This window comes from Peromyscus eremicus, chromosome 12 (genome assembly GCF_949786415.1).
Source record: "Peromyscus eremicus chromosome 12, PerEre_H2_v1, whole genome shotgun sequence".
Classification (NCBI taxonomy): domain Eukaryota; kingdom Metazoa; phylum Chordata; class Mammalia; order Rodentia; family Cricetidae; genus Peromyscus; species Peromyscus eremicus.
The window spans coordinates 76,532,856-76,557,537 of NC_081428.1; the positions used below are offsets into that span (position 1 = coordinate 76,532,856).

Consider the following 24,682-nt stretch of genomic DNA (forward strand, 5'->3'; position numbering starts at 1 on the left):
ATTTGCTGTCCAAGCCTGGCTCAAACACACATTAAAGTGGGAGAAGGAGAAAACCAACTCCAAAGTTGCTCTCTGACCTTCTCACATAAACAATGGTACCCACACAGCATGCATACATGCTCAGGCATAATAATAAAAAGCAATCTTTACAATAGTCAGTAATTATTCTACACTTTCCAAGAAAAAATTCAGGGAGGAAAATCTCATTCACAATAGCTTCAAACAATAAATAGTATCTACACACAAAGGCTAACGACCTCTATAATGAAAACTTTCTTAAAGATTTATTTTCTTTTTAATTATGTAGATGTATGAATGTCTCTGTGTGAATCTGTCCACCTGAGTACAAATGCTCACAGAGGCAGAAGGGTATCAGATCCCCTGGAGCTGGAGCTATCAGCATTATGAGCTGCCTGATGTGAACTCTGGAAACTGAACTTAAATCCTCTGCAAGAGCAGTACACACGCTTAACCACTGAGCCATCACTACAGGGCTACAGTGAAAACTTTACAATACTGAAGAGGGCTGGGAGAATGGTTCAGTGGTAGCACTTACTGTCAAGCCTACCCACATAGTTGAAGGAGAAAACCAAATCCTGCAAATTGTCCTCGGACCTCACCATTCAAGCTGTGGCATGTGTACCATGTGCTCCCTCTCATAAACAAACAAATAAATAAAATACAAAAAAAAAAATTAAGACAGTAAAAAGTGAAAAGATCTTCATAGCTGTCAAAAAAAAACATATATCAGAGAAAAGACAGCCTCTTAAAATGATGCAGTGAATGTTAGATTTCCACATGTAGAAGAATGAAACGATCCAGATCTCTCACCAAAAGCCATTTAAAAATGGATCCAAAGCCTTAATAGGAGACCTGATACCTTGAAACTGCTGGAAGAAAGCAGAGATTGTACACTTTAACATACAATCATAAGCAAGAATTTCCTTTTATTTTATGCACATGTGTGTTTTGCATGCCTGGTTCCTGCAGAGACCAGAAGAGGGTGTTAGACCCTCAGTAACTAGTTACAGGTGGTTGTGAGCCACCATGTGAGTGCTAGGAATCAAACCCAGGTCCTCTGAAAAAGCAACCAGTGCTCTTAATCACTAAGCCATCTCTCCAGTCCCAGCAGGGACTTTCTTAAAAGGATTCTAACAGCATTGGAAATAATCCCAAGAATTGGTAAACTATTGAGAGCCACTGGTAGCAAAAGTCCATGAGAGTATACAGCAGTGACAAAGGGTTCTGTTAGAGGAAACCATCACCCAAGGTGTTATGGAATTACTGCCTTTTGAATGAACTGGCTGTCTCTTGTTGTAAACTTCTTGTGCAATAACAGCTATGATTCTCCACATTTACCATGTATTTCCATGTTATGTGTACATGTAATCTCACAATTGCATCTCAATCTTGGGCACAAGTTTCCCTATACATTTGGGGTAACTGGATAACTGTCCCCACTTATGTTTATTTTTCATTAACATATATCTGGCCAGGGCCATTCTCTGGACAAAAGTATTTCAGCAAAGATACCTTTTTCCAAGGACAAAACTGCACATTGATAAACATTAGCTCATCTCACTTACAGATAAGAGAAAATAACCACTTAATTAAATCTCAACTCCTTACCTTCACCCCGGGTTATTTACATAAGACCCTAACTTAAGAGATTTACTGTTCACATTCCAGGGATGATGTTTTAGCCATTTGCTAGTTACTGAGTTAAGGCAGTAACTAGCACTAACCCAAGGAGATTGCAAGGCCAGGGAGGTGATAGGTGCCCAGCTTCTTTCTTGTGCAAAGTAAGTTTTAATTCCTCCTCAGCCAGGTGCTATTCCTAGATTCCCTAATTGATCTTAGCCTTTAGTTGACCTTACCAGAGAACTCCCCTTTAGTCACTCCCCTTTTGGGTTGTAATTGGAAGCTGACATTTATTGCTTTATGTGTGGATCCTTATCACCCATCTCTGTGACCCTGAAAACTTCAAGCCTCGCATTGCTTTGCCAAAGAATTACTGCATGTGTATATATACTGGTTCTCTGAGAGCACGAGGGAGAATTGATTGAGAACAAAGATGAGGACGGAGATGGAAAGAACAAGACAGAGATGAGAGAACAGCAGAAGGGACTGAGAGCAGGAGGGACTGAGAGGAGCTAAGTATGAGGACAGAAAAGAAACTATGTAGATAAAATTGACTTAGAAGAATAAAGTGAATGGACTAATGAGCTCAGTGTACTTACTTATTAAATATCCCTCAGTTTAGAATCCTCAGCTAGTTGTTAGACTTTTCCATGGACCCTGGGAGCAAACAATATAGGCTGGACCTATTATTGTTTGCGTTAGTAAGCAGGATTATGTGACATTAAAAAGCTTCTGAATAGCAATGAAAATGATCAGCAGAGAAAAGAGATTGCCTACAGCATGGGAAGAACATCTTTGTCCACTACTGACAAGGGACTACTATCTAAGAAATATAAAGAACTACAAAAACTACACTGAATTCTCAAAACAAATAGGAGTGACCAATAAATTCTTTTTAAAGTCTTTAGCTATCAAGGAAATGCAAATTAAAACTGCTTTGAGATCTGTCTCACCTCAGTCAGAATGACTATCATCAAAAAAAAAAATTACAATAAATTCTGGTAAAGATATGGAGAAATCTGTGAAGGAAGAGGAGGAGGAGGAGGAGGAGGAGACAGTTTTAGGGGCTTCCTATAATCATTATTCATGATTCTTCTATAAACGAGTCACAGATCTGAGCTATGTTCCCTGTGGCCAGCCTCTCCCATGTCTGAATGCTGATGTTCAATGTCGCCTCCCACCTAGTATTGTCCCTTACAGTTCAGTCCTAGAGGGCAGGGCCATGCTTACTTGATTGCTGTGTTAGTGAGAAGTATCACCCTGGCAATCATTTAGAAAAGGTCCTACCTAGCCCATTGCCAGACACAGTCCAAGAATGGAGCCATTTGAGATTACTGAGTATTCTGAGAAAATGCCAAGAACATAAGACATGAGTCTTTTGACCTCAGTTTCCTCAAAACATGGAGTTGTTCTGGAATGTGTTTTTGTGATCCTCACGTGTATAGCGAATAGGACTGAGTTTACTTCAGATTACTCATTACAGGTAGTTATTGTTACTTGTTTATATGCCTGTGTGGAATAACATATTTTAGCCTTGTGCAGCTTGTCCACCATGTGCAGCTTGCCTGCCACGTGTGACTTGCCCTTGTGATTGTACACTTTACTCATGTGATTCCTCTTAACCCTCCAAGTATAAATTGTCTGATGCCCTGAATAAAGTCGGCTGTTGCATGAGGGGAAAAAAAAAAAAAAAGATATGGAGAAACAAGTATCCTTACTAACTATTGATGGGAATGCAAACTTGAGTAGCCACAGTGGAAATCAACATGGAAGACTCCATGTTGGGGGGGAAAAAAAACTGAAAATGTAACTACCATATGACCCATTCATGTAGATACTCGGAGGACTCTAAGTCAACATACCAGAGAGTATTTGTATATCCATGTTTATTGCTGCTCTATTCATGGTAGCCAGGAAAGGGAACCAGCCAAGACATCCGTAAACAAGTGAATGGATTAAAAATAAAAATATAATACACACATAATGGAATTTCATGAAGCCATAATGAAAACAGAAGTATAACATTTGCAGCAAAGTAAATGGAACTGGAAATCATGTTGATTATATCAGATTCAGAAAGAGAAATGTTTTCTCTCATATGTGGAATCTAAACTTAAAATTATACATATGAATATATATATGAGTATTAAAATATTTGTGTGTAAGTCATAAAACTAGGAGAATCATGAGGAGGAAACAATCTTAAGAGATGGTACGTGTAACAGAAGAAAGGATAAGGACACAGGAGAAGGAAGAGAGGCTGGGGATACAGCTAAGTCAGCAGTGTCTGCTTGAGATGCACAACGCACAGTCCCAATACTATATAAAATCAGGCGTGGTGGCATACTTCTGCAATCCCAACATTCAGAAGTTCAAAGTAATTCTTGGTTGTTCATTGAGTTTGAAGCTAGCCTAGAACACGAGATCCTGTCTCAAAATAAAAATTTTTTTAAAAAAGCAAACAAGAAGAAGCACAGGGCCATCTAAGGCAAGGAAGGGTGTCCACCAAAGGAGGGTAGGAGGACAGTGGGGAGGGGGAGTGAATTAAAGTAGAATGACACATATGTGGGAAAATGCCAGACTAAAACCATTACTTAGGCTAAAACCTAAAAGATAAATTTGAAAAGAAATCCTGACGAGTTCTCTCATTTTTCCCCCCTACCATGGGATGACATGGCAAGATGGCTGTAAATAAACCAGGATGTGGGCCCTCAGGAGACACTGACTCTGGGCTGTTTGTGTCTGGAAATTCAGTGGGATTTTTCCACTGGCTTTATCAGTCATTATCCCTCTCCCAACTGAGATTATCCCCCGTGTTATTCTGGACTCTAGGACCAACCATTTCAGTATTGCCTTTTAAGTACTAAGACTCCAACCAACTTAACCAATCACCAGTCCATAGGACTACTGTAAAATGAATCAAAGATAAGTCTAGCTCCTTCCATATTTTCTAACAGTGTGTCTTTGGTCAGTGTCTTAGTTGGGGTTTCTATTGCTGTGAAGAGATACCATGACCACAGCAACTCTTACAAAGGAAAAATATTTAATTGGGGTGGCTTACATTTTCAGAGGTATAGTCTATTATCATCATGGTATGACACGGTGGCATGCAGGCAGACAAGGTGCTTGAGAATGAGTTCAGAGTCCTATATTTTGACCGGCAGGCAACAGGAAGTAGTTTGAGACACTAGGCGTGGCTTGAGAAAATATGAGACCTCAAAGTCTGCCTCCACAGTAATGTACTTCCTCCAACAAAGCCATACCTACCATGACAAAAGCCACATCTCCTAATAGTGCCATTCCCAATTACATTCAAACTACCACAGTCAGTTTTGGTGAACAATCTTATTCATTTCCTAGCCCTCTACACTCAAACACACAACAAAGTTCCATACTCACAATTCTTTATATATCTCCATGTAAGCCTAACTTGACCTATCACATCTTCCCTCAGGGAAAAAAATCAGGCATTATAAAGGTCCATGAACTTCCATCTACTGAGCTTTCCTTCTTCCCTCTGTTCCCACTGCCTAAAACTAACCTTATTCTGTATAGCACTAAATCCTTCTAGAATAGTGAGACATTCTTACTCTGATAGCTCCTTTTCTCCTGCTTTCCTGAAAATCAAAACCCATACTTCAAGTCAAATGGAAGTATACACTGTGTTTAAATAATGTCTACCAAGTGACAGCCATCGAGCAAGAAGCACTAATAAAATGTTTGGTGATAAGGACCTGAAGTCATGTTGGAGAAGATGTCCTGGCTAGTTTTATGTAAACTTGACACAAGCTAGAGATATCTTAGAGGAGGGAACCACCATAAGATCAGGCTGCAAACCTGTAGCGCATTTTCTTAACTGGTATAGATGGGAGGGGGCCAGTCCATTGTGGGTGATGCTGTCCCTGGGCTGGTGGTCCCAGGGTCTGTAAGAAAGCAGGCTGAGCAAGCCAATGAGCATCCCTCCATGGCCCTTGCATCAGCTTCTGTCTGCCTCCAGGTTCCTGCACTGCTTGAGTTCCTATCTTGACTTCCTTTGATGATAAACTATGATGTGGAAATATAAGCCTAATAAACTCTTTCATCCCCAAGTTGCTTTGGTCATGGTGTTTCATAGCAGCAAGAGTAATCCTACAACAAAAGGGGTCATCAGAAAAACACAATTTTCCTTATTTCTCTCTTATGGTCTTTAAAATCTCCCCTCACTTTATTCTCTTTGAATGTGCTTATATTTTACTATAGTATACACATCTCAAGTGAGTATCAATAGTCTTTGGAAATATCTCTCTAGCTATTATTTAGGTTGACAGTGTCTTGTCCAAAACTCTATGAACAGGAAGTTGAAGAGCTGCTTGCTGATATTAAAGATTTGTGATGAGGGTATTTCTCCATGTTTCTTCACACCTAGTATACTCACAAGTTCATCATAAAGAGCATGAATTGGAGACATCATTCCTCATCTTATAACGTTTACACTAAGGAATCAAAAGTATAGACACAGCCGGGCAGAGTGATGCACACCTTTTTATACCAGCACTCAAGAGGCAGAGGCAGGCAGATCCCTGTGAGTCTGAGGCCAGCCTAATCTACAGAGTTTCAGGACAGCCAGGGCTGGCTGTTAAACAAAGAAATCCTGTCTCAAAAAAACAGAAGGAAAAAAAAGAAAGAAAGAAAGAAAAGAAAAGAATTAAACTTGGCCATATTATGGAAGGTATAAAAGAGCATGAAGTATGAACACAAAGCAAGATCATGAGAGACAACCTGAGTGCTGTGTACACTGGGCAAATCACTTGATCTCCTGCTAGGAGTCACTTTCATCATCCATAAAACAAGACAAACAGTACCTTCCTCAAAGGACTGATGAAGAACTGACTGAAGCTTGATGTGGTGGTTCACATTTGTAATCCCAACAATGGGGAGGTAGGGTAGAATGACCACTGCAGGTTTGAGACCAGCCTCATCTACATAAGTTCCAAATCAGCCAGAGCTATATACTGAGCCCTGCTCCCTTCCCACCTACCCCCAAAAATTAAATTTTAAATGAAAGCCAGGTGTGGTGGCACTTGATGGTAGGGGCAGGATGATGAGGTTCAAGGTCACCTTCACTTACACAGTGAATTCAGAGCCAGCCTGTGTTACATGAGAGCCTGTTTCACTTGCTGCTGAGAAAGTCTACTACTCTGTTGTAAGCCGCCCCATGGAAATAACAAACTGACTTATCAACCACCACTTCAGCGAACTGGAAGAAGACCCTGTGGGAAACCTTGAGCTACACACACAGGTTAAGCTACACTCAGATTCCTGGCTTTTGGTCAATACTTGTTAAAAGCTGCTTCAGTTTTGAAGCAATTTTTACGCAGCAATAAGTAACACAACTACTGAAAAAAAAAACTATTGAAAAATAAGAGAATGAAGAGGGTAGAAATAAAAAGTCAAAAGAACTAGATTACTAAATTAGGAAAAATTGTTAGGTCCTAGTAAACTGAAAGAAAGATGATTTCATAACATAGTGTAGCCTGTTATACAGTGATGGCAGTTAAAACCAAAGTACAAGACTACCCAGGACACACTCTTCAAGTTGAGAAAAAGCACAATGTCAAAATTTGGAGCAGGGCAGTAAGGAAAAGTAAATGAACAGCTATGAAAGTGAATCAGGACTTCAGGGACGCTTAAATAAATAAACACTGATGACAAGGATATCAATTGCTGCAATCATTAAATAATTTATGGTAGATTTAGCAATGTTCTAATTCCTTTTTTTTTTCACATTTTAATCTTTCCGAAATTAAATCAGTTTTTAAGCCATAAGTTACATGTGCTTCTGCTCCCTAAATCAGCTATAAAGTTGGCAGTGTGGTCTATCGGATCTATTTGAGAAATAAAGAATGGCAGTGATAAGGTAGTTGAAGCATTTATGTGGGATATTTTTTCAGCATGTTTTCATTTAAAGAGCAGATCAAGAAATGAAGCACTGTTTGCTGTTTTAAATTTTGAGTATTATGAAACAAACATCTGTAAGTGAGGAATTTTGAAAAGTCAAACTATGACTAAAGAGGAACACAATGAGGAAGCAATGAAGAGAGGTATGTTCGCTTAAATGTCATCCATGTAACAGTTCCTACATGCCCTGCCTACAGTGTGGAGATCGCTGAACACACCTGAGAAGCAACTCCTCTCAGAAAGTTTGGGCGGGAAAGCAAAGTGTAATGAACGATATCTAGGAAAAACGAGAAGGAACACTCCAATACCCACTGCTGTCTTGGTATGTTAAGCAACAGAACAAAACGGAGACAAATGAATTTTCCAGACTACACTCATTCCAAATCCAATTCCCAGCAGCGCTTCCCTTCCTCCCGGTCTGCACTCGCGCGCTCGGTTCCCAGCACCATTCAGCGCAGACCTGGGCAGGGGAGGGCGAGGACACCGTGCCCCAGCCCGACCGCCACAACCCGCGCGTGCCCATCCGACTGGGCCAGGGCCAACCCCGAGAGGCCCACGGAGCCACGCGCCCGCACTCGGCTTCCATAGCAACAGCACGGCATACCTTGGACGCGCCAGCACGGCCGCTTCCGGACATCTCCTACACGCACAGCCCTCCCCTCGCACTCACCGCCCCTTCCGGAATCCATTCCCTCCGGAAGCCGCGCCTCGCGCGCTCCGCCCCTTCCGGAAGGCATGGGCGGGATTTCTTCGTGTTTGCATGGCTAGGCGCTGCTGTTCTAGGCAGTTCCTCACTCCCCTTGGGGAGCCTGGAAAGCGCTCCGTGGGACACCAGCTCTCTTAGCTGGGCAAGACCTTAGAGCGGTCACCAGGATCAAGAGGTTATATTTCAAACTGTGTTTTGTGGAACAAGAATGTACCATAAAATAAAAACCCCAAGTAGACTAGAATTCAATAATTATTGTTAATTAGTAATAAGATAGCCAGATAAAGCACTTCCCTATGTAATGAGGCAGAATTCACAAGTATTAAGAACAAGGATTACCAATTTTTAGAAAGACTTAAGGAATCCTAGCTGGATTTGTTGTAAAGTTGATTTCATGTACTATCTGAGGTGAAGTCAGAGAACTTACATTCTTGTTTATGGATGCTGGTTCAGGGACTACTTTAATTTGGAAGAAGCAGTCATTCCGTAGATGCTTTAAAGTACTTGAACACACTTGTGGCTGAGTGCTTTGAGAATATTTCAGACTAACAGGAAGGAGAGCTGGTACTTGAGCGAACTGGATTACAGAAGAGCCTGTAAAGATTTCTATTGTAGAAAAAAATAATAATTCATTGTTGAGAATGTGTTGGCATGGGACTTGAATAGAAACTGGCTTAACAAGAGAAAACACTAAAGATACACATTGAAGAAAAATACTAAATAATTTACATTGTTGAAAAAAAGTGTTGGCCTGGATAAAGGAAAGGATTCTCAGAAAGTTGTGTTCACAAATGTGTACAGAAGTGGAGCTTAGAGCCAAGGGTAGTGACTCAAGTCTATAATCCAAAGACAAGCAGTATGGGAAACAAGACCCTCACTCTGCAATGAATTAAAAATACTACTGAAAGTGAAGCAGTTTTTAATATACCATTCTACAAAATGGGACTCCAGCATAGTGGGGAAAAAAAGCCAAAATGCTGGCATACTGACTTGACACAAGACAGTGTTTTTTCTTCTGTCTGTTTTGGTTTTTTGAGACAGGGTCTCTCTATATAGCCCTGGCTGTCCTAGAGCTCTATAGACCAGGTTGGCCTCAAATTCACAGAGATCCTTCTGCTGCTGCCTCCCTGGTGCACTACCACACCTGGCAAGAAAATTTCTTTTAAAGTCCATAGTTGCAAGAAATTCCTGCCCTCCTTTTCCCATAGGCTGATACTTTAGAGAATTACAATCTTCAGATATTTCTAACATGGCACCTTCTCCAAATTCCCCATCCTACACTGGTTCAGGATGCAATGCCTTATCTAATGACTACTCCCGGGGTTTGAAAGTGTGGGCCCAGTGACACAGCCTGCAGCCTTCCAACCCTGGAGATAAGCAGACACCACCTGCCAGCTGGGGAAGAAGGACCTAGCACTTCCTGGTTGCCTGTAACCCTTTGACGAGCTTTAAGTGCACCTCATATTGAAAATTTACTACAAGGATTTATTTCTAACAGGAGGACCAAGAATTCAAGGTCAGCAATGGAGAGTTCAAGGCTATCCTGGGCTACATGAAAATAAAAACTAATTTTAGTCTCTTCTTCAAATGCACTTTTTTGTCTTTCTAGGAATATGCAGATTTGTATTGATATAATGCTAGACTGTCACCTCCTCTTACAAAACTTCTTCACTGAGTGTTTCTGCTCGAAGTTTTGTAAACACAGATTTGAGTCTTAAGGGAACCTGCAGAAGTTACAGGAACATGTGCTGAAATATACCAGTTCTCTGTCACACTGCAAAGAACTGGACCACAGGTATGTGGTTAGAAATACAAATATAAAAAATATACAAAAATAAAAATACAAATACAAATAGTCTATTTAAAAACTGGAAGCACTCCCAAGAATGGGAGTGAGCTAATGAGTTAAAAAAGCAAACAAATAAAATGTGCTCCAAAAATATTGGGCCTGGAGCCTCATGACTCTTTATTGGTCATCTACATAGTACCCTCCTCTCCAATATTCATATAGTTTGGGCTTCCTTGAGCATACTCAGTTTGTTGTATGAATCCAGGTGAGGGATGATTTCTTGCCTTTCTCTAGCTTTCTCCCTATTGATTTATTTTATATGTTAATATTGATACAGTTTTCTCTAGTCTGTAATCTCATGCCATAATTCCCTCCTAAAAGTTGTGATCCCAAAAATCTTTCTGGGGAGCACAATCATAATCAATCAGTCTTCTATAACCATATATCCTATCTGGCCATCAGATGTGTAAGTGAATCTGGTGAAAGTGGTAAGAAGTCTGTATGTTTATCATTGCTTCTCTGTCCCTGCATTGAACCCTGAGCTATGTTGGGATAAAACTTTCAGAGAAAACCAATAAAGAGATCAACACAACTCCCCTGGAGTTCAATTCCTCTGCATTGTTCACAAGTGGGTCATGGCAGAGCTTGTATCATAGCTGGAGTTGTTGTCATTGCCCATACATAGGGTTTAATGGGGATATGAAACCTAAATTATTTTTGTCTCTTTTTAGAGTCTAGATTTTTATTTCTTTGCTTTGTCTTACTATTTAAAAAATTTTAACTATACTTTCTGCTAGGTGTTGAAGATCATGCTGGTAACCAAAACTAATCATTTCTCTTTTTAAAGACAGTAGAGGTTTTAGGGAGTTAGTTTTGGGGACTTAGGAGAAACCCCTGACTCCTTTAGTCTTCTTACCAGTTGCACGATCACTAGGTTGAGTCAAAGTCTTGTCGGCCATACGCTTCCCTTGGAGGTACTGCAGACCTTTCTTCTGTGTTGGCCTTCGTATTTGCACAATACATGCTGGCTAGAGTCCAACCCCTGAGGTATCCATGGCCTCTCTGATCAAGAAGATGAGTAAATCATCAAAGTTGTAGAATTCTTTGAGAGATGTTCCATCAATCGCTGTGACAAAACCTAGGAACAAGGATCAAAATATTGGCTTTTCTTTTAGCTTTTGTACCTTCATAGGCTTTAGTCTCTGATTGTGATTGTTGAACACCAAAAAGGTCAGTTATAACAGTACTGAAGAGTAAATTGTGCTTTAAAATCTAGCTGTGATATAAAGCTTAGACATATTAACATGGATAATTTTTAAACCTCTAATAAGTCCTTTAAGACTCATTTTTTTTTAATTAGAAGTCTGGCACACAGAAACAATAAGCAATGGTCATATTAAAAAAAAATCTTTACTTTTAAAAGCACGTTGTGGTAGTTTGAATGAGATGTCCCCCAAAGTCTCAGGCATTTGAACACTTGGGCCCCCGTTGGTGGTACTGCTTATGAGTTTTAGGCGATGTGGCCTTGTTGGTAAAGGTATGTCCCACTGGGGACAGACACATGCCCTTTGAGTCACTCTTTCTATGCTCTGTTTATGATTCAAAACATGAGTTCTTGAACTCTCATCAGAGAAGCTTGTTTGGTAATTAACACAGAGGCCCACACTGAAAAAATATGAAGAGAGTGAGAGACTTTGGAGAACTCAACCCTAAACAGAATGCTTTTATCAAACTCATCCCCTCAAGGCTCCTGGATGTAGGTAGAAGAAGAAGCAGAAAGATTTTTAAGAGCCAGAGGTAGTGGATGTCCCCAAGGAAACAGGACCGATGCACATATGAATACAGAATTTTTAACATTACGTACAATACATGTACAAGTGCAAGCCAGACAAAATCCCAGCAGAGAGAAGGAAAAATAGGAACAAAATTCCACCCCTAATAAGACATTTTTGTAATTGTTACCTACTGGGAGAGTGAAAATCAGTTTTCAAGTGATACTGAGTAGATCAACCACACTCCAGGGAAGGCCCCATGCCCCAGAGTAGTTGACCAACACAAAAATACACTATATTTTTGGTATGCTTTTGTGTATGTTTTGGATTGGTTTGATTATTATTTGTTTTGATTTTCAGGATTATTGGGTGGGGAACAACACATAGAGGTATGGGGACAGAGAGAGAACATGAAGTAGGGTGGATAAGGGAATCTTGGAGTAGTTGGGGATGGAGAAAATATGACCAAAATACATTTTATGAAAAAATTTTCAATCAATAAATGTGAAAAGAAAATATGTGAGTGCTCAGTTTTCTGATCTAGCCACCAGGTCTGCTGCCATGCATGCTGTTTCCCCAAGATATTACTTGTGATGGTTCAAATGAGAATAGCCCCCATAGGATCATATGTTTGAATACTTGGTCCCCAGTTAGTGGAACTGTATGTGAATGATTGGGGGTATGGCCTTGTTAGAGAAGTTGTGTCACTGGTGATATGCATTGAAGTTTCAAAAGCCCACACCAGGCCCATTCTAGCTTTCTTTGCCTGTAACTTATAGATCAGATGTGAGTTCTCATCTATTGTTCCAATGCCGTGCTTGCCTGCGTGCCACCATGTTCCCTGCCATAGCATTCATAGACTAATCCTCTTAAACTGTAAGGAAGCCTAATTAAATGCTTCTTTTTATAAGTTGTCTTAGTCATGGTGTCTCCTCAGAGCAATAGAACAATAGCTAAGAATATAGCAGTCTCAACCCTCTAGAATCACAAGCCCAAATAAACTCTTGTTTTATAAAGTGCCTTGGTTATTGTGTTTTATCACAACAGAAGAAAATTAACTAAGACAGAAATTAGTACCAGGAGTGGGGTATTGCTGTGACCAACCTGATAATGCTGGGTTTTGGAAGAATGTAGAAGACTTTGAAACTTTTGAATTAGAAAAACAGTTTAACACTATAAGTGGAACTTAATGGGTCATCCTCGTAGCGCTGAGAGCAATGAGGACAACAGAGACTTCAGATTTCCAGAGGAAACAATATTAGCATCTGGGCTACAGACCATTCTTATGATATTTTGGCAGAGAATGTGTCTGCTTTCTACCCTTATCCTAAAACTTGTCTGAGGCTAAATTTAAAAGTAATACACTAATTTTTTTTGGCCAAGCAGATTTCAAGACAGCCTAATATTAATTCTGACATATGATTATTACTAATCATTGATGCAAGTCTACAATAAAAAAGAGCAAATGAGAAGGGAAAAAAAGAGCACTGACAAACTTGATGTTATAGCCAAGGCTTGGGCTGGAAAAAGAGAAAATCATCATTAAGCATTGGAATAAAGGGAAAGGTGTCCTCAGGCAAGCCCCCACTCAGCTAAGTTTCTAAGTAATGAAAGGAAAAGGCCTAAGAGCTTCCTGGCTGCTAAAAAGTAAAAACAAACAAAAGCTATTGCAAATATGGTTCACAGGGAAGAGAATCAGTCAAAACATGGCAGCTGGACTTGACCGTATTGTCCACATGGCAAGGATTCAAGACTATCTTCCCTTGCAATTTCAGAGAGCCATTGAGCCCAGGCAATGTGTGTGTGGCAGAGGAGTCCCACTGTGACAACCCTGAGCGGACAAAAGTCCCTGAGAGACAATTGTGTAAGTCTGTGAGGTGAAGTCTGGGTTGTGTTGAAGATCACAAGATGTTGGAAACTGTAACAATAAGTTGTTATGAAGTTATCTTTTACATTCAAAGAGACTGGTACTTCTGCTAGACTTCATAACCAAGTTAATAATGTACCTTGAGGTCATTTAAGACTTAAGATTGATATCCTTCTTTGTATTCAGCCTGTTTGTTTAAGATAACACGGCAGCAACCAACTTGCCTTAGATTCCCCCATGTTACCAGCTTTTACAGCAAAAGCTAATGCATAGTTTTAAGCATAAGTTATGTATTTTCCATGCCCCTGGCTCAAAGTAATAAATGAGTGCATGTGTGCATTATGATAACTGCTGAAAATAACAAACAAGTCAAAAGTTACCTTATATGAGAAATATTCACTATGAATGCTGAAAGCAATATAGACATAGTCTGTTTGCAGTGATGCTTATAGTACATTTTGCTATCAAGGTCATTTGGGGTCAGTTGAAAAATGCTGTTAAAGATTTCTATTTAGTATCCCTTGTTCTTTTCCCAAGTGACGCTCTCTGTGCTGTTCAATAAATGACCGCAAAAGCCCTTTGTGAGGGACACAAGCAGCAGGCACAGATCCATAAGAGACAGACCACAGAAAAGCCAAAAGCCACTTGCTATACTAAGATGAAAGAAACAGGGAGAGAAGTGAATAATTCAAATTTGGGCTCATTCTTGGTCAAATTATTCCAAGAGGCAGTGCTTTCTTTTCTTTCCTTAATGTAGCATCAATGCATTTTGGTGCCTCAGAGGTTGTATCTAATGTGTTTAAATGACATAAGAGATGCCAGAGCCATGAGATGTCTGCCAAGCAGAACAGCATATAAGGCGTAACAGTCCTAAAAAGAAAGATGTGTTGCAGGCAGTAAAACAGAAGGGGCAGAGCCAGCTAATCCTGTTGACACCAGAAACGAAGCTATAGATTTAGGTAGTTTCCCTGGTTGGGTTTTAGTCTTACGTTGTTCCAGTATTTTCTCACCATGCCACCATTTCTTCCGTTTGGAACAGAAATGTATATTCTGTGCTTTATGTTGGAAGTATGACAACTAAGAGATTGACTCGACTCTCGGAAGAGAATTTGGACTTTGAAGTTTTTTAAGAGTGTTGAGACTGTGAAAAGCTATGGAGAGTCTTTGTTTTGTTTTGTTTTTGCTTTTTTGAGACAAGGCTTCTTTCTGTAACAGCCCTGGCTGTCCTGGAACTCACTTTGTAGACCAGGCTGGCCTTGAACTCACAGAGATTCGCCTGCCTCTGCCTCCCGAGTGATGGGATTAAAGGTTTGCGCCACTACCTCCTGGCTGCTATGGGGAATTTTGAAGTTAAACTAAATGAATTTCACATTATGATATGGTCATGAGGTTGTAGGGGCCAGGAAGTGGAATGTGATGGTTTGAATGAAATGCCCTCCAGAGTTTGGGGCATGTTAATAGTTGTTCCCCAGTTCATGGAACTGTTTGGGAGGATTAGGAGGTGTGGCCTTGTTGAAAGAGGTGTATCCCTAGTGGTGAATTTTGAGAATTTAGAGACTGATCATTTTAAGTTACTCTCTGTTTCTTGGTTGTGGTTCAAGATGTAAGCTTTCAGCTGCTCCAGCTGTCATTCTTGATACTTCCCCATGATGGTGATGTACCCAACCCTCTGGAATAATAAGTCCAAAAAAACTCTTTCTTCTATAAATTGTCTCATTCATGGTGTTATATTAAAAAATATAGGAAAGTAACTAGTACACACAGTAATTACTTTAAAAAAGTTATCAGCACAGGACTAGTTCATTGTTTCAACTTTTGGATTTGAGGAAATAAGAGCAATCATTCAAGAGGGAGACTGTACCTTGGAGGAGGAAGCACCACATCTGGAAAACCCATCTATTTTCCCATATAAAGGGGGTTTCTGTATACCGCCTGTAAAATCACAGTTGAGGCAATGAACAACAAAATAGCATCTTGCCTAGGAGTGTTCACTTACATACAGTTTTTAAGTTTTGTTTTAATACTTTAGTTACACTATGAACTAAAAGGAAAGTGGGCTAATGTGACAGTTTTAATTAATATGTTCATTTTTTTTTTTTTCAAGACAGGGTTTCTCTGTAGCTTTGGAGCCTACCCTGGAACTTGTTCTGTAGGCCAGGCTGGCCTCGAACTCACAAAGATTCACCTGTCTCTGCCTCCCAAGTGCTGGGATTAAAGGCATGCACTGCTACCACCCAGCTAATATGTCCATTTCCTATAAACTGATTTAGTACCGTGTAAACATTTTATAAATATAAGCATATATAAATAATTACATATATAGCCAGATATAAGGATGGATTTTTAAATTATCATTTTGTTTCACTTGTCAATTTTAAGTTTGATGGTTGATCAACTTGGTAGTTTTAATGTAACTGGCCCCCATAAGCTCATAGGGAGTGGCACTATTAGGAGATGTGGCTTTGTTGAAGTAGGTGTGGCCTTGTTGGAGGAAGTGTGCCACTGTGGGGGTGAGTTTTGAGGTTCTTTTGCTTAAGCTCCGCTCAGTGTCAGAGTCTGGTTCCTGCTGCCTTCTGATCAAGATGCAGCCAGCACCATGTCTTGCCAACATGCCACCATGCTCCCCTCCATGATGATAATGGATGAAACCTTTGAACTGTAAGCTGCCACCTCAATTAAATGTTTTCCTTTATAAAAGTTGCCATGGTCATGGTGTCTCTTCACAGCAATAGAAACTCTAAGACAATCAGATTATATTGTAACAGCATTAGCAATCCTTAATTAAAACTCTGTACTTTTAAATAGATGACTTTTTAACATAAAGAAAAATTTTATTTTAATGATATGAGTCTAAACTAATTATTGGTAGGCTTTACATAGACACAAACTTTTAAAATCACTGCCTTTTTATTTATTTGGTTTAAACTCATGAGATATGAACCCTGAAAAGCAAAAATAAAATAAGAACCTTGTTTTTAAAAAGGGAGAACATGGCTTTTATTTCTCTTTTTCTTTTTTGTTTTGTTTCAGTTTGTTTTGGTTTTGTTTTATTTGGTTTTTTGAGACATGGTTTCTCTGTATAGTTCTGGCTGATCTGGAACTCACTTTGTAGTCCTGGATGATCTGGAACTAGCTCTGTAGACCAGGCTAGCCTCAATCTCAGAGATCCACCTGCCTCTGCCTCCTGAGTGGTAGGATTAAAGGTATGTGCCACCATGCCCAGCTGGGTTTTATTTCTTAATTTTAAATTTTTATTTAGGCAATGGTTTTATGTCTTAATATTAAATATTATAACTGTAAGTTAAATTTTATCTAAAAATATGACATTTATTTTTATGTTAAAACTTAATAACATCATTTCATTACACATAGAATAATCTTATCTAAATTTTGATTGTTACTTTTTTTGATATTATATTTCCTATAATCCCATTCATGAAAAGGGAAATTAATACAAAGATATACTTGACAAACATATACATCTATCACTTTACATGTATCACGGGCTTAATAAAACTCTTATACTTAACATTTGATATTAAGAATCATTCTGAAGTTGGGCAATGGTGGCGCATACCTTTAATCCCAGAACTAGGGAGGCAGAGGCAGGTGGATCTCTGAGTTCGAGGGCAGCCTGGTCTACAGAGTGAGTTCTAGGATAGCCAGGGCTGTTATACAGAGAGATCCTGACTAAAAACAACAACAAATAAAAAATATAAAAAAAAAATCATTCTGAGTTCCTGTCCCAGCATTCTGTCTCTGCCATAAAGAGTTTTGTATTACGAGAGACTCTTACTTTCTCATTCTCTAGCCTTTTTGGTGGTTGTGCTTGGTTGGGGCCATCATGTACTTAAATTAAAGTGAAAAGATGCTAACTACAAAAGAAACAAAAACAATCTCTAGAATTGATCAACTTGAGGCTTCCAGTTATTTTGGAAAGTTGAAAGTACATACTGGCGTACATGCAGATTCTGAATAAGATCAGATATGGCAAAGTGAAATCAGTCATTTTTACCAATAACTTTTCAGCTTTGAGAAAATCTGAAATAGAATACTATGCCATGTTGGCCAAAATTGACATCCATCACTACGCTGGCAATACTACTGAATTGGGAACAGCATGAGAAAATTACTACAGAGTCTGCACATTGGTTATCATTGATTCAGGTGATTATTAGAGGAATGCCAGAATAGAGTGGTAAAAATTAAGCCAGGAAATTTTAAATATAACTTTCTAGATCTTCCTTAAAAATAATAACAATTACTGAAAAAGAAAATCATTGGAATTGGTAAAAAAAATATTTTTAATGTTTTATATATATATAATATTAGTTGCTTTTCTGTTTCTGTGATAAAATACCATGAACAAAAGCAACTTACAGAAGGAAGAGTTCATTTCAGCTTATGGTTCCAGAAGGAAAGATTCCATAATGGTAGTGGTGGTGGTTTGAATAGTTATGGCCCCCATAGACTCATATGTTTTAATGCTTGGCCTATAGGGAGTGGCAATATTAGGAGGTGTGGCCTTGTTAGAGTAGGTGTGGCTTGTTGGAAGAAGTGTGTCACTGTAGGGGTGGGCTTTGAGGTCTCCCATGTTCAAGCTTCCCTCAGTGTGACACTCAGACCATTTCCTGTTGTCTGCAAGTGTAGGACTTCTTCAGCACCATGTCTGCCTGCATGCCACCACGTCACACCATGATGATAATGGACTAAACCTCTGAACTGTAAGCTGCCAATTAAATGTTTTCCTTTATAAAAGTTGCCGTGGTCATGGTGTCTCTTCACAGCAATAGAAACCCTAACTAAGATTGTAATCAAGGAATTGTAGCCGAAGTCCAAGGTAAAGATAAAAGATCACATTTCAGCATCTCAAAACCCACACACAAGAAACAGTGAGAGAAGGGGAGGAGGTTTGAAACTCCCAAAGTCAGGGCCTGTTGATGTGCTTCCTCCAGCAAGGCTCTGTAACTTCCAACCAGAACCAAGAGTCCAAACACATGTGCTGTGGGGACATTCTCACTCAAAATACCTCATCCTCCCACTTCACAGATTTTTTTGAACAACTCATTAATTCCAATTAATTTTGCTCACATGCACCAAAGCATCTACAGAAGCCACAATTCCCCTCCCCCAGCAACCATTAACTATCAATAGCTCATCAAGTAGGGGCTGGACCTCATAAGCCCCTCCACCACCCGTGATGGCACTTTTACTGGCTTGACACTGTGCAGGTCTCATGCAAGTGACTACTGCTGAGGTGCCTACTTGAGCACAACAACCATTATTTGAGCACAAATAACATTTCACAGCATCCTTCCTCATCTTCCGGCTCCTGCATTCTTTACACTCCTCTTCAATGATATTCCCTCAGACTTCAGGGGAAGGGTTTGCCAATGGGTATATCTTGGCTGGCAGGTTTAGTACTGGAGTATTCCAGATCCACTTCAGGGTGAAACCATTTATGACTTTCTCTGCCAGGAGGAGCATAGCATCTTCTAGTACTATTAAAACTAGCCAGCAAGGAAGAAGCTTTCAGATCAGTTCCAGTTTGATTTCTCACTTCCTGTAAAACAAAAATGTGTTGTGTCTTCAGCACTATGGTTTAATCATATAGTCACAGTATGCAACCAAAACAGTAACAATACCTCCCTTGCCAATAATTAAGAGGTATCCCTCCCTGTATGCATGGTGCCTGATTCTCAATTCACTACCAAGGTAACGGCCACTATCCTATTTTGAGCGGTGCCCAGCTCAGCAGTCAGTCTCTGGTCAGCCCAACCCCATTGCTATACGGTCAGATGCAACCGCTAAAGGGCTGGGCATCACCTTTCTTGTGTTGTGCCCTAGCGCAGAGGCCAAGAAGACTTACGTGCTCGACAAGCCCCATGTAAATGTGGGTATCATCAGCCAGGCGGACCATAGCAAGACCACCCTGACAGTGGCCATCATGAAAATTCTAGGCAAGGCATGTGAAGTTAAGTTCAAGAAGTTAAAAAAAAAAAAAAAGAAGAAAAGAAAAAGAAGTATAAAGAGATAGACAATGTCCCAAAGCACCATGAATGCAGCCCCTGGGGAGTATAGCACTGCTGCCTGCCACTATGCCCACACAGACAACTCTGATCACACAGACTATGTTAAGATATGATCACAGACACTGCCTCTCTGGATGACTGCATCCTGGTGGCCGCTAATGATGGCCACATACCCCAGACCCAAGAACACTTATTACTGGCTAAACAGATTGGGGTGGAGCATTTTGTCGTGTATGTGAACAAGGCAGACGCTGTCTGGGACTTGGAAATGGTGGAGCGAGTAGAGCTAGAGATCCTGGAGCTGCTCACTGAGTTTGGATATAAAGGAGACCCCAGTCATCATAGGCTCAGCTTTCTGTGCCTTTGAGCAATGTGATCCTGAGCTAGGTGTGAAGTCAGTGCAGAAGCTGCTGGATGCTGTGGGCACTCACATCCCCATGCCCACCGGGAACATGGAGACGCCCTTTCTGCTCCTTGAAGAATCGGTCCACTCTCTTCCTGGCGGGGGCACAAAGGTGACAGGCACATCAGAGGATGGCATTTTGAAGAAGGGAGACAAGTGAAAGTTTCTGGAACATAACAAGAACATTCACACTGTGGTGACAGGCGTTGAGATGTTCTATAAGAGTGTCTAGAGGACTGAGGCAGGGGATAACCTGGGTGCTCTGAGTCTGAGGCTTAATTAAGACTGAGGATCTGAGGTATGGTTTGGTCATACTCAGCCAGGCTCCATCCAGCCTCACCAGAAGATGGAGGCTCGGGGTTACATCACCAGCAAGGAAAGGGTGACCACCACAAACCGTTTGTGACTCATTTCATGCCTGTCATGTTCTCCCTGACTTGGGACATAGCCTGTCTTGTCACCTTGCTTTCAGGGAAGGAACTTGCCATGCCTGGAGAAGACTTGAAGCTCAGCCTAGTCTTGTAGCAGTCTATGATCTTAGAGAAAGGCCAGTGTTCACCTTGAGGGATGGCAAAAAGACCATTGGCACTGGTTTATAATTGACATACCAGCCCTGACTGAAGAGGGCAAGAACATCAAATGGAGCTGAGTGTGGACTTCTGCTCAGGACATTGAGCTTAGAGCTATCCTGGTCATTGTTCCCTCTTGTGGACACAAGCCACATCCAGAGTACAACTATGGACATGTCTCCTGCTCACAAAGGAGTGGCCTGCCAGGACAGGTAGGCAAGTAAACTGTTACATGAATAATTAAAAAAATAAAAGAGGCATCCCACACTTTGCACTAATATTTGTATTTACTAATATATGTCTGCTTGGAGAAGCAATATCCACACATGAAGAGTAGTCTGTTTAAATGTTATATATGTATTTGTGTATATGTGTGTGTGTACACATATATATGCACACATATACATGCATATAGAAGTGTGTGTGTGTGTGAGAGAGAGAGAGAGAGAGAGAGAGAGAGAGAGAGAGAGAGAGAGAGAGAGAGAATATGTGTGAACAAGTGGCAGTCAGAGAACAGCTTGCAGATTGGTGCTTTCCTTCCACTATGTGGGGTCCAGGAACTGAACTCATCAGTTTTGTGGCAAGCACCCTTAGCCATGGAGCCATCTCAAGGCCCCCCAAATTTTACTTTTTAATTTGCTTCAAACTACTGGGTTTCCGTGAGCCCTTCTCCTGCATTGTTTAGTTAGGGTTAAGCCACTCCTACCCTTGCAGCTAGCCCTCCATCTACCCCCACTGAAAACCTTACCCTCTTGTATTTCCCCTCTACTTTCAAGCCACATGTGTTCTACCATCCTTAAACCTCATCCTTGTTTCCTCTCACGAGCCATTTCTAAATTCTGGAGCTCCGTGGACACTCCACATCAAACAAATAAACTTAAAACTTAGAAGTTTAGATCCACATGAGAGAACATGTGATGTTTGGCTTCCTGGCTTGGGTTTCCTCACTTAGTATAATAATGTCCAGACCCATTCATTTACCTGGAAACTTAATGATTTCCTTTTTCTTTACAGATGAATAGTATTCCTTTGTGTATGTGTGCCACACATTCATTATTCATTCATCAGCAATGAACATCTACGCTGATTTCATTTTCTAACTATTATGAATTGAGCATCAATGAACACGAATGTGCAAATATCTCTGTAGCAGGATATGAAGTCCTTCAGGTATATGCTCAGGATTGATATAGATGGGTCATATGGTAGTTCTATCTTTATCTTTTTTAGAAACCTTCACACTAATTTCCTTAGTGACTGCACTAATTTACAATCACATCAACATTTAATAAGGGTTCCACTTTCTCCATATCCTTACCAGAATTTTTGTAATATGATTTCTTTTGATTTGTTTTGAGACAGTCTCAGTATGCAGCCCTGACTGTAGACCAAGCTAGCCTCAAACTTAGAGAACTGTCTGCCTCTTCCCAAATTCTGGGATTAAAGGCATGCTCTACCATGCCCAGCCTGTGATGTCATTTCTAACTGAAGTGAAATAAAACCCCAAAGTAGTTTTAATCTGCATTTCCCTGTTGGTTAATGATGTTGAACACTTTTAAAATGAATATTCTTGTTTCTTCTTTTGTGAACTCTGGGTCCAGTTCCATAACCTACTTTTCAACTAGGCTATTTATTTTCTTTATATTAGTTTCCTGAATTCATTGCGTAGCCTAGATGCTGATCCTATATCACATGTATAGTTGGTAAAGATTTTCTTCCCTTCTTTTGCTGCCTCTTAGCTCGATCAAGTTTATTTTGCTTTAGAAGAGCTTTTTAATTTAGCAAGGTCCCTTTATTGATTATTAGCCTCATTTCCTAAACAATTAAGAATCCTATTCAGGAAGTCCTTTCCTATGCCTACAGTTTAAGGTCTATCCTTTCCTTATGCCTCTAGCAGTTTCAAAGTTCCAGGTCTATGAGTTTTTGTGATGGATGAGTCTGGCAGGCTTTTTTTTTTTCTTTTTTTGGAGCCACCATCCAGCTCCCAAATTATGACATGGAGATTTATTATTAGTTATAAATGCTCAGCCTTGTTTTATGCTTGTCCACTAGCTCTAGTAACTTAAATTAACCTGTTTCTCTTTATCTACCTTTTGCCTTAGGGCTTTTTTTTTTTTTTTTTTTTTTTTTTTTTTTTTTTTTTTTTTTTTTTGGTTTTTCGAGACAGGGTTTCTCTGTGTAGCTTTGAGCCTTTCCTGGGACTCACTTGGTAGCCCAGGCTGGCCTCGAACTCACAGAGATCCGCCTGCCTCTGCCTTGCCTTGGGGCTTTTTACCTTCCTTTCATTCTGTATATTCTGTGTCTATCTGTCTGGCCCCAGACATATCCCTCTTTTTCTCCCTGTTTCTCTCTCTTCTGAGTCTAGATTCCTCCTCCTACTTATTCTCTCTGCCCACCAGCCCCACCTATCCCTCTACTGCCCGGTTATTGGCTGTTCAGCTTCTTATTAGACCAAACAGGTGCCTTAGGCAGGCAAAGCAACAGATCTTTACATCATTAAACAAATACAGCATAAACAAACATAACACAACTTGACATAGTTAAAGTAACATTCTACAACAGGTGAGAGTTAAGGATTTCAACTCCTTCTACATGTAAACATCCAGTTATTCCAGAATAGCTGTTAAAGAGGTTGTCTTTCCTCCAGTGTGTCTTTTGGCATCTTTGTCAAAACTTAGATGGCTTGAGTTACATTGCTTTGTCTCTGGGTCCACTATTCTATTCCATTGATCTATGTATCTGTTTTTGTCCCAGTACTGTGCTGTGTTTATTACCGTGGTTCCATAGTATCACCTGAAATCCAGTAGGTTGATGCCTCTAGCAATATACTTTCTGCTCTGGATTGCTATAGCTATCCAGAGTGAATTGTGCTTCCGTATGAATTTTAAAACTGTCTTTTTTTTTGTTTTACAATTTGTTTATTGTGCATGTGTATATATATATATATTATATATATATATATTATATATATATTATTTCATCTCATATATTTAGTTATTTGAGGAGGAGTATTTATGTCACAGTGTGTTGTCAGGGGGTGTCAGAGGACAACTCCATCATGTGATTTCTAGATTTCTGGTGTCTATGTCTCAAGTCACCAGACTTGGCAGCAAGAGCCTTTTGGGCTGAACCATCTTGCCAGCCCAAGTTTGTCTTTTACAGATCTGTGAATAATGTCACTGAAATTTTGATTGGGATCGTACTGAATATGTAAATTGCTTTTGGTAGGATGGTCATTTTCACAAAATTTATTCTTCTGATCCATGAGAATGGGGGACACGTTTCCAATTTCTAATGTCTTCTATTTATTTTGGGGAGTTTTTAAGTTTTGATTATAGAGGTCTTTTGTGTCCTTAGTTAGGCTTATTCGATATATTTTATTTTCTTAAAGGCAATTGTGAATGAAATGGTTTCCCTAATTTTTTCCACAGTGTGTTTATAATTTGTATATACAATGGCCATTGATTTTTTTATATTAATTTTTTATCCTGAAAATCTGCTGAAAGTGTTATCAGTTCTTTTTAAATTTTTATTTATTTTTTAATTTGTGTGTATGTGTGTCTGTTTTTGTGTGAATTTATGTCATGTGTGCACAGATGTTTTGGGATCCTGGAAGATGATATAGGGTCCCCTAGACCTGGAGTCTGTGAGCTTCCTAATGTAGATACTGGAACCTGAACAGGAAGTGCTCAGTGACTGTGGGCCATCTTGCCAGTCCCATGTTCATCACCTTTATGACTTTTCTAGTGGAGTCTTCAGAGTGTCTTATATAGAGAGCTGAATCATCTGCAATAGAGATGTTGACTCTTTTTCTCTGTGTATCCTTTTATTTGCTTTTCACCTTTTTTTTCTAAGACTTCTGGAACTATATTGAATAAGAGTGGATGAGTGGACCCTCTGCTCTTGTTTCTACTTTAGTGAGAATGCTGTGAATTTTTCTATAATTAATATAATGTTGGCTATAGG

General features: G+C 39.9%; 1 protein-coding gene and 2 pseudogenes across 1 annotated transcript in view; 2 read left to right on the forward strand and 1 right to left on the reverse strand.

Annotated features, from left to right (window-relative positions):
- The window catches only part of Spidr (scaffold protein involved in DNA repair), a 300,139-nt gene extending 291,886 nt beyond the window's left edge, over window positions 1–8,253 (reverse strand). The window contains exon 1 of the mRNA XM_059276854.1: window positions 8,183–8,253. Coding sequence (XP_059132837.1) covers window positions 8,183–8,215 — 33 coding nt within the window. The 5' untranslated portion in view covers window positions 8,216–8,253. The remainder of the gene's footprint in view (window positions 1–8,182) is intronic.
- Window positions 8,254–11,748: 3,495 nt separating this feature from the next.
- Window positions 11,749–17,921, forward strand: LOC131922285 (large ribosomal subunit protein eL30-like; annotated as a pseudogene).
- Window positions 17,922–19,105: 1,184 nt separating this feature from the next.
- LOC131922286 (elongation factor Tu, mitochondrial-like) lies at window positions 19,106–20,796 on the forward strand (annotated as a pseudogene).
- Window positions 20,797–24,682: the final 3,886 nt, after the last annotated feature.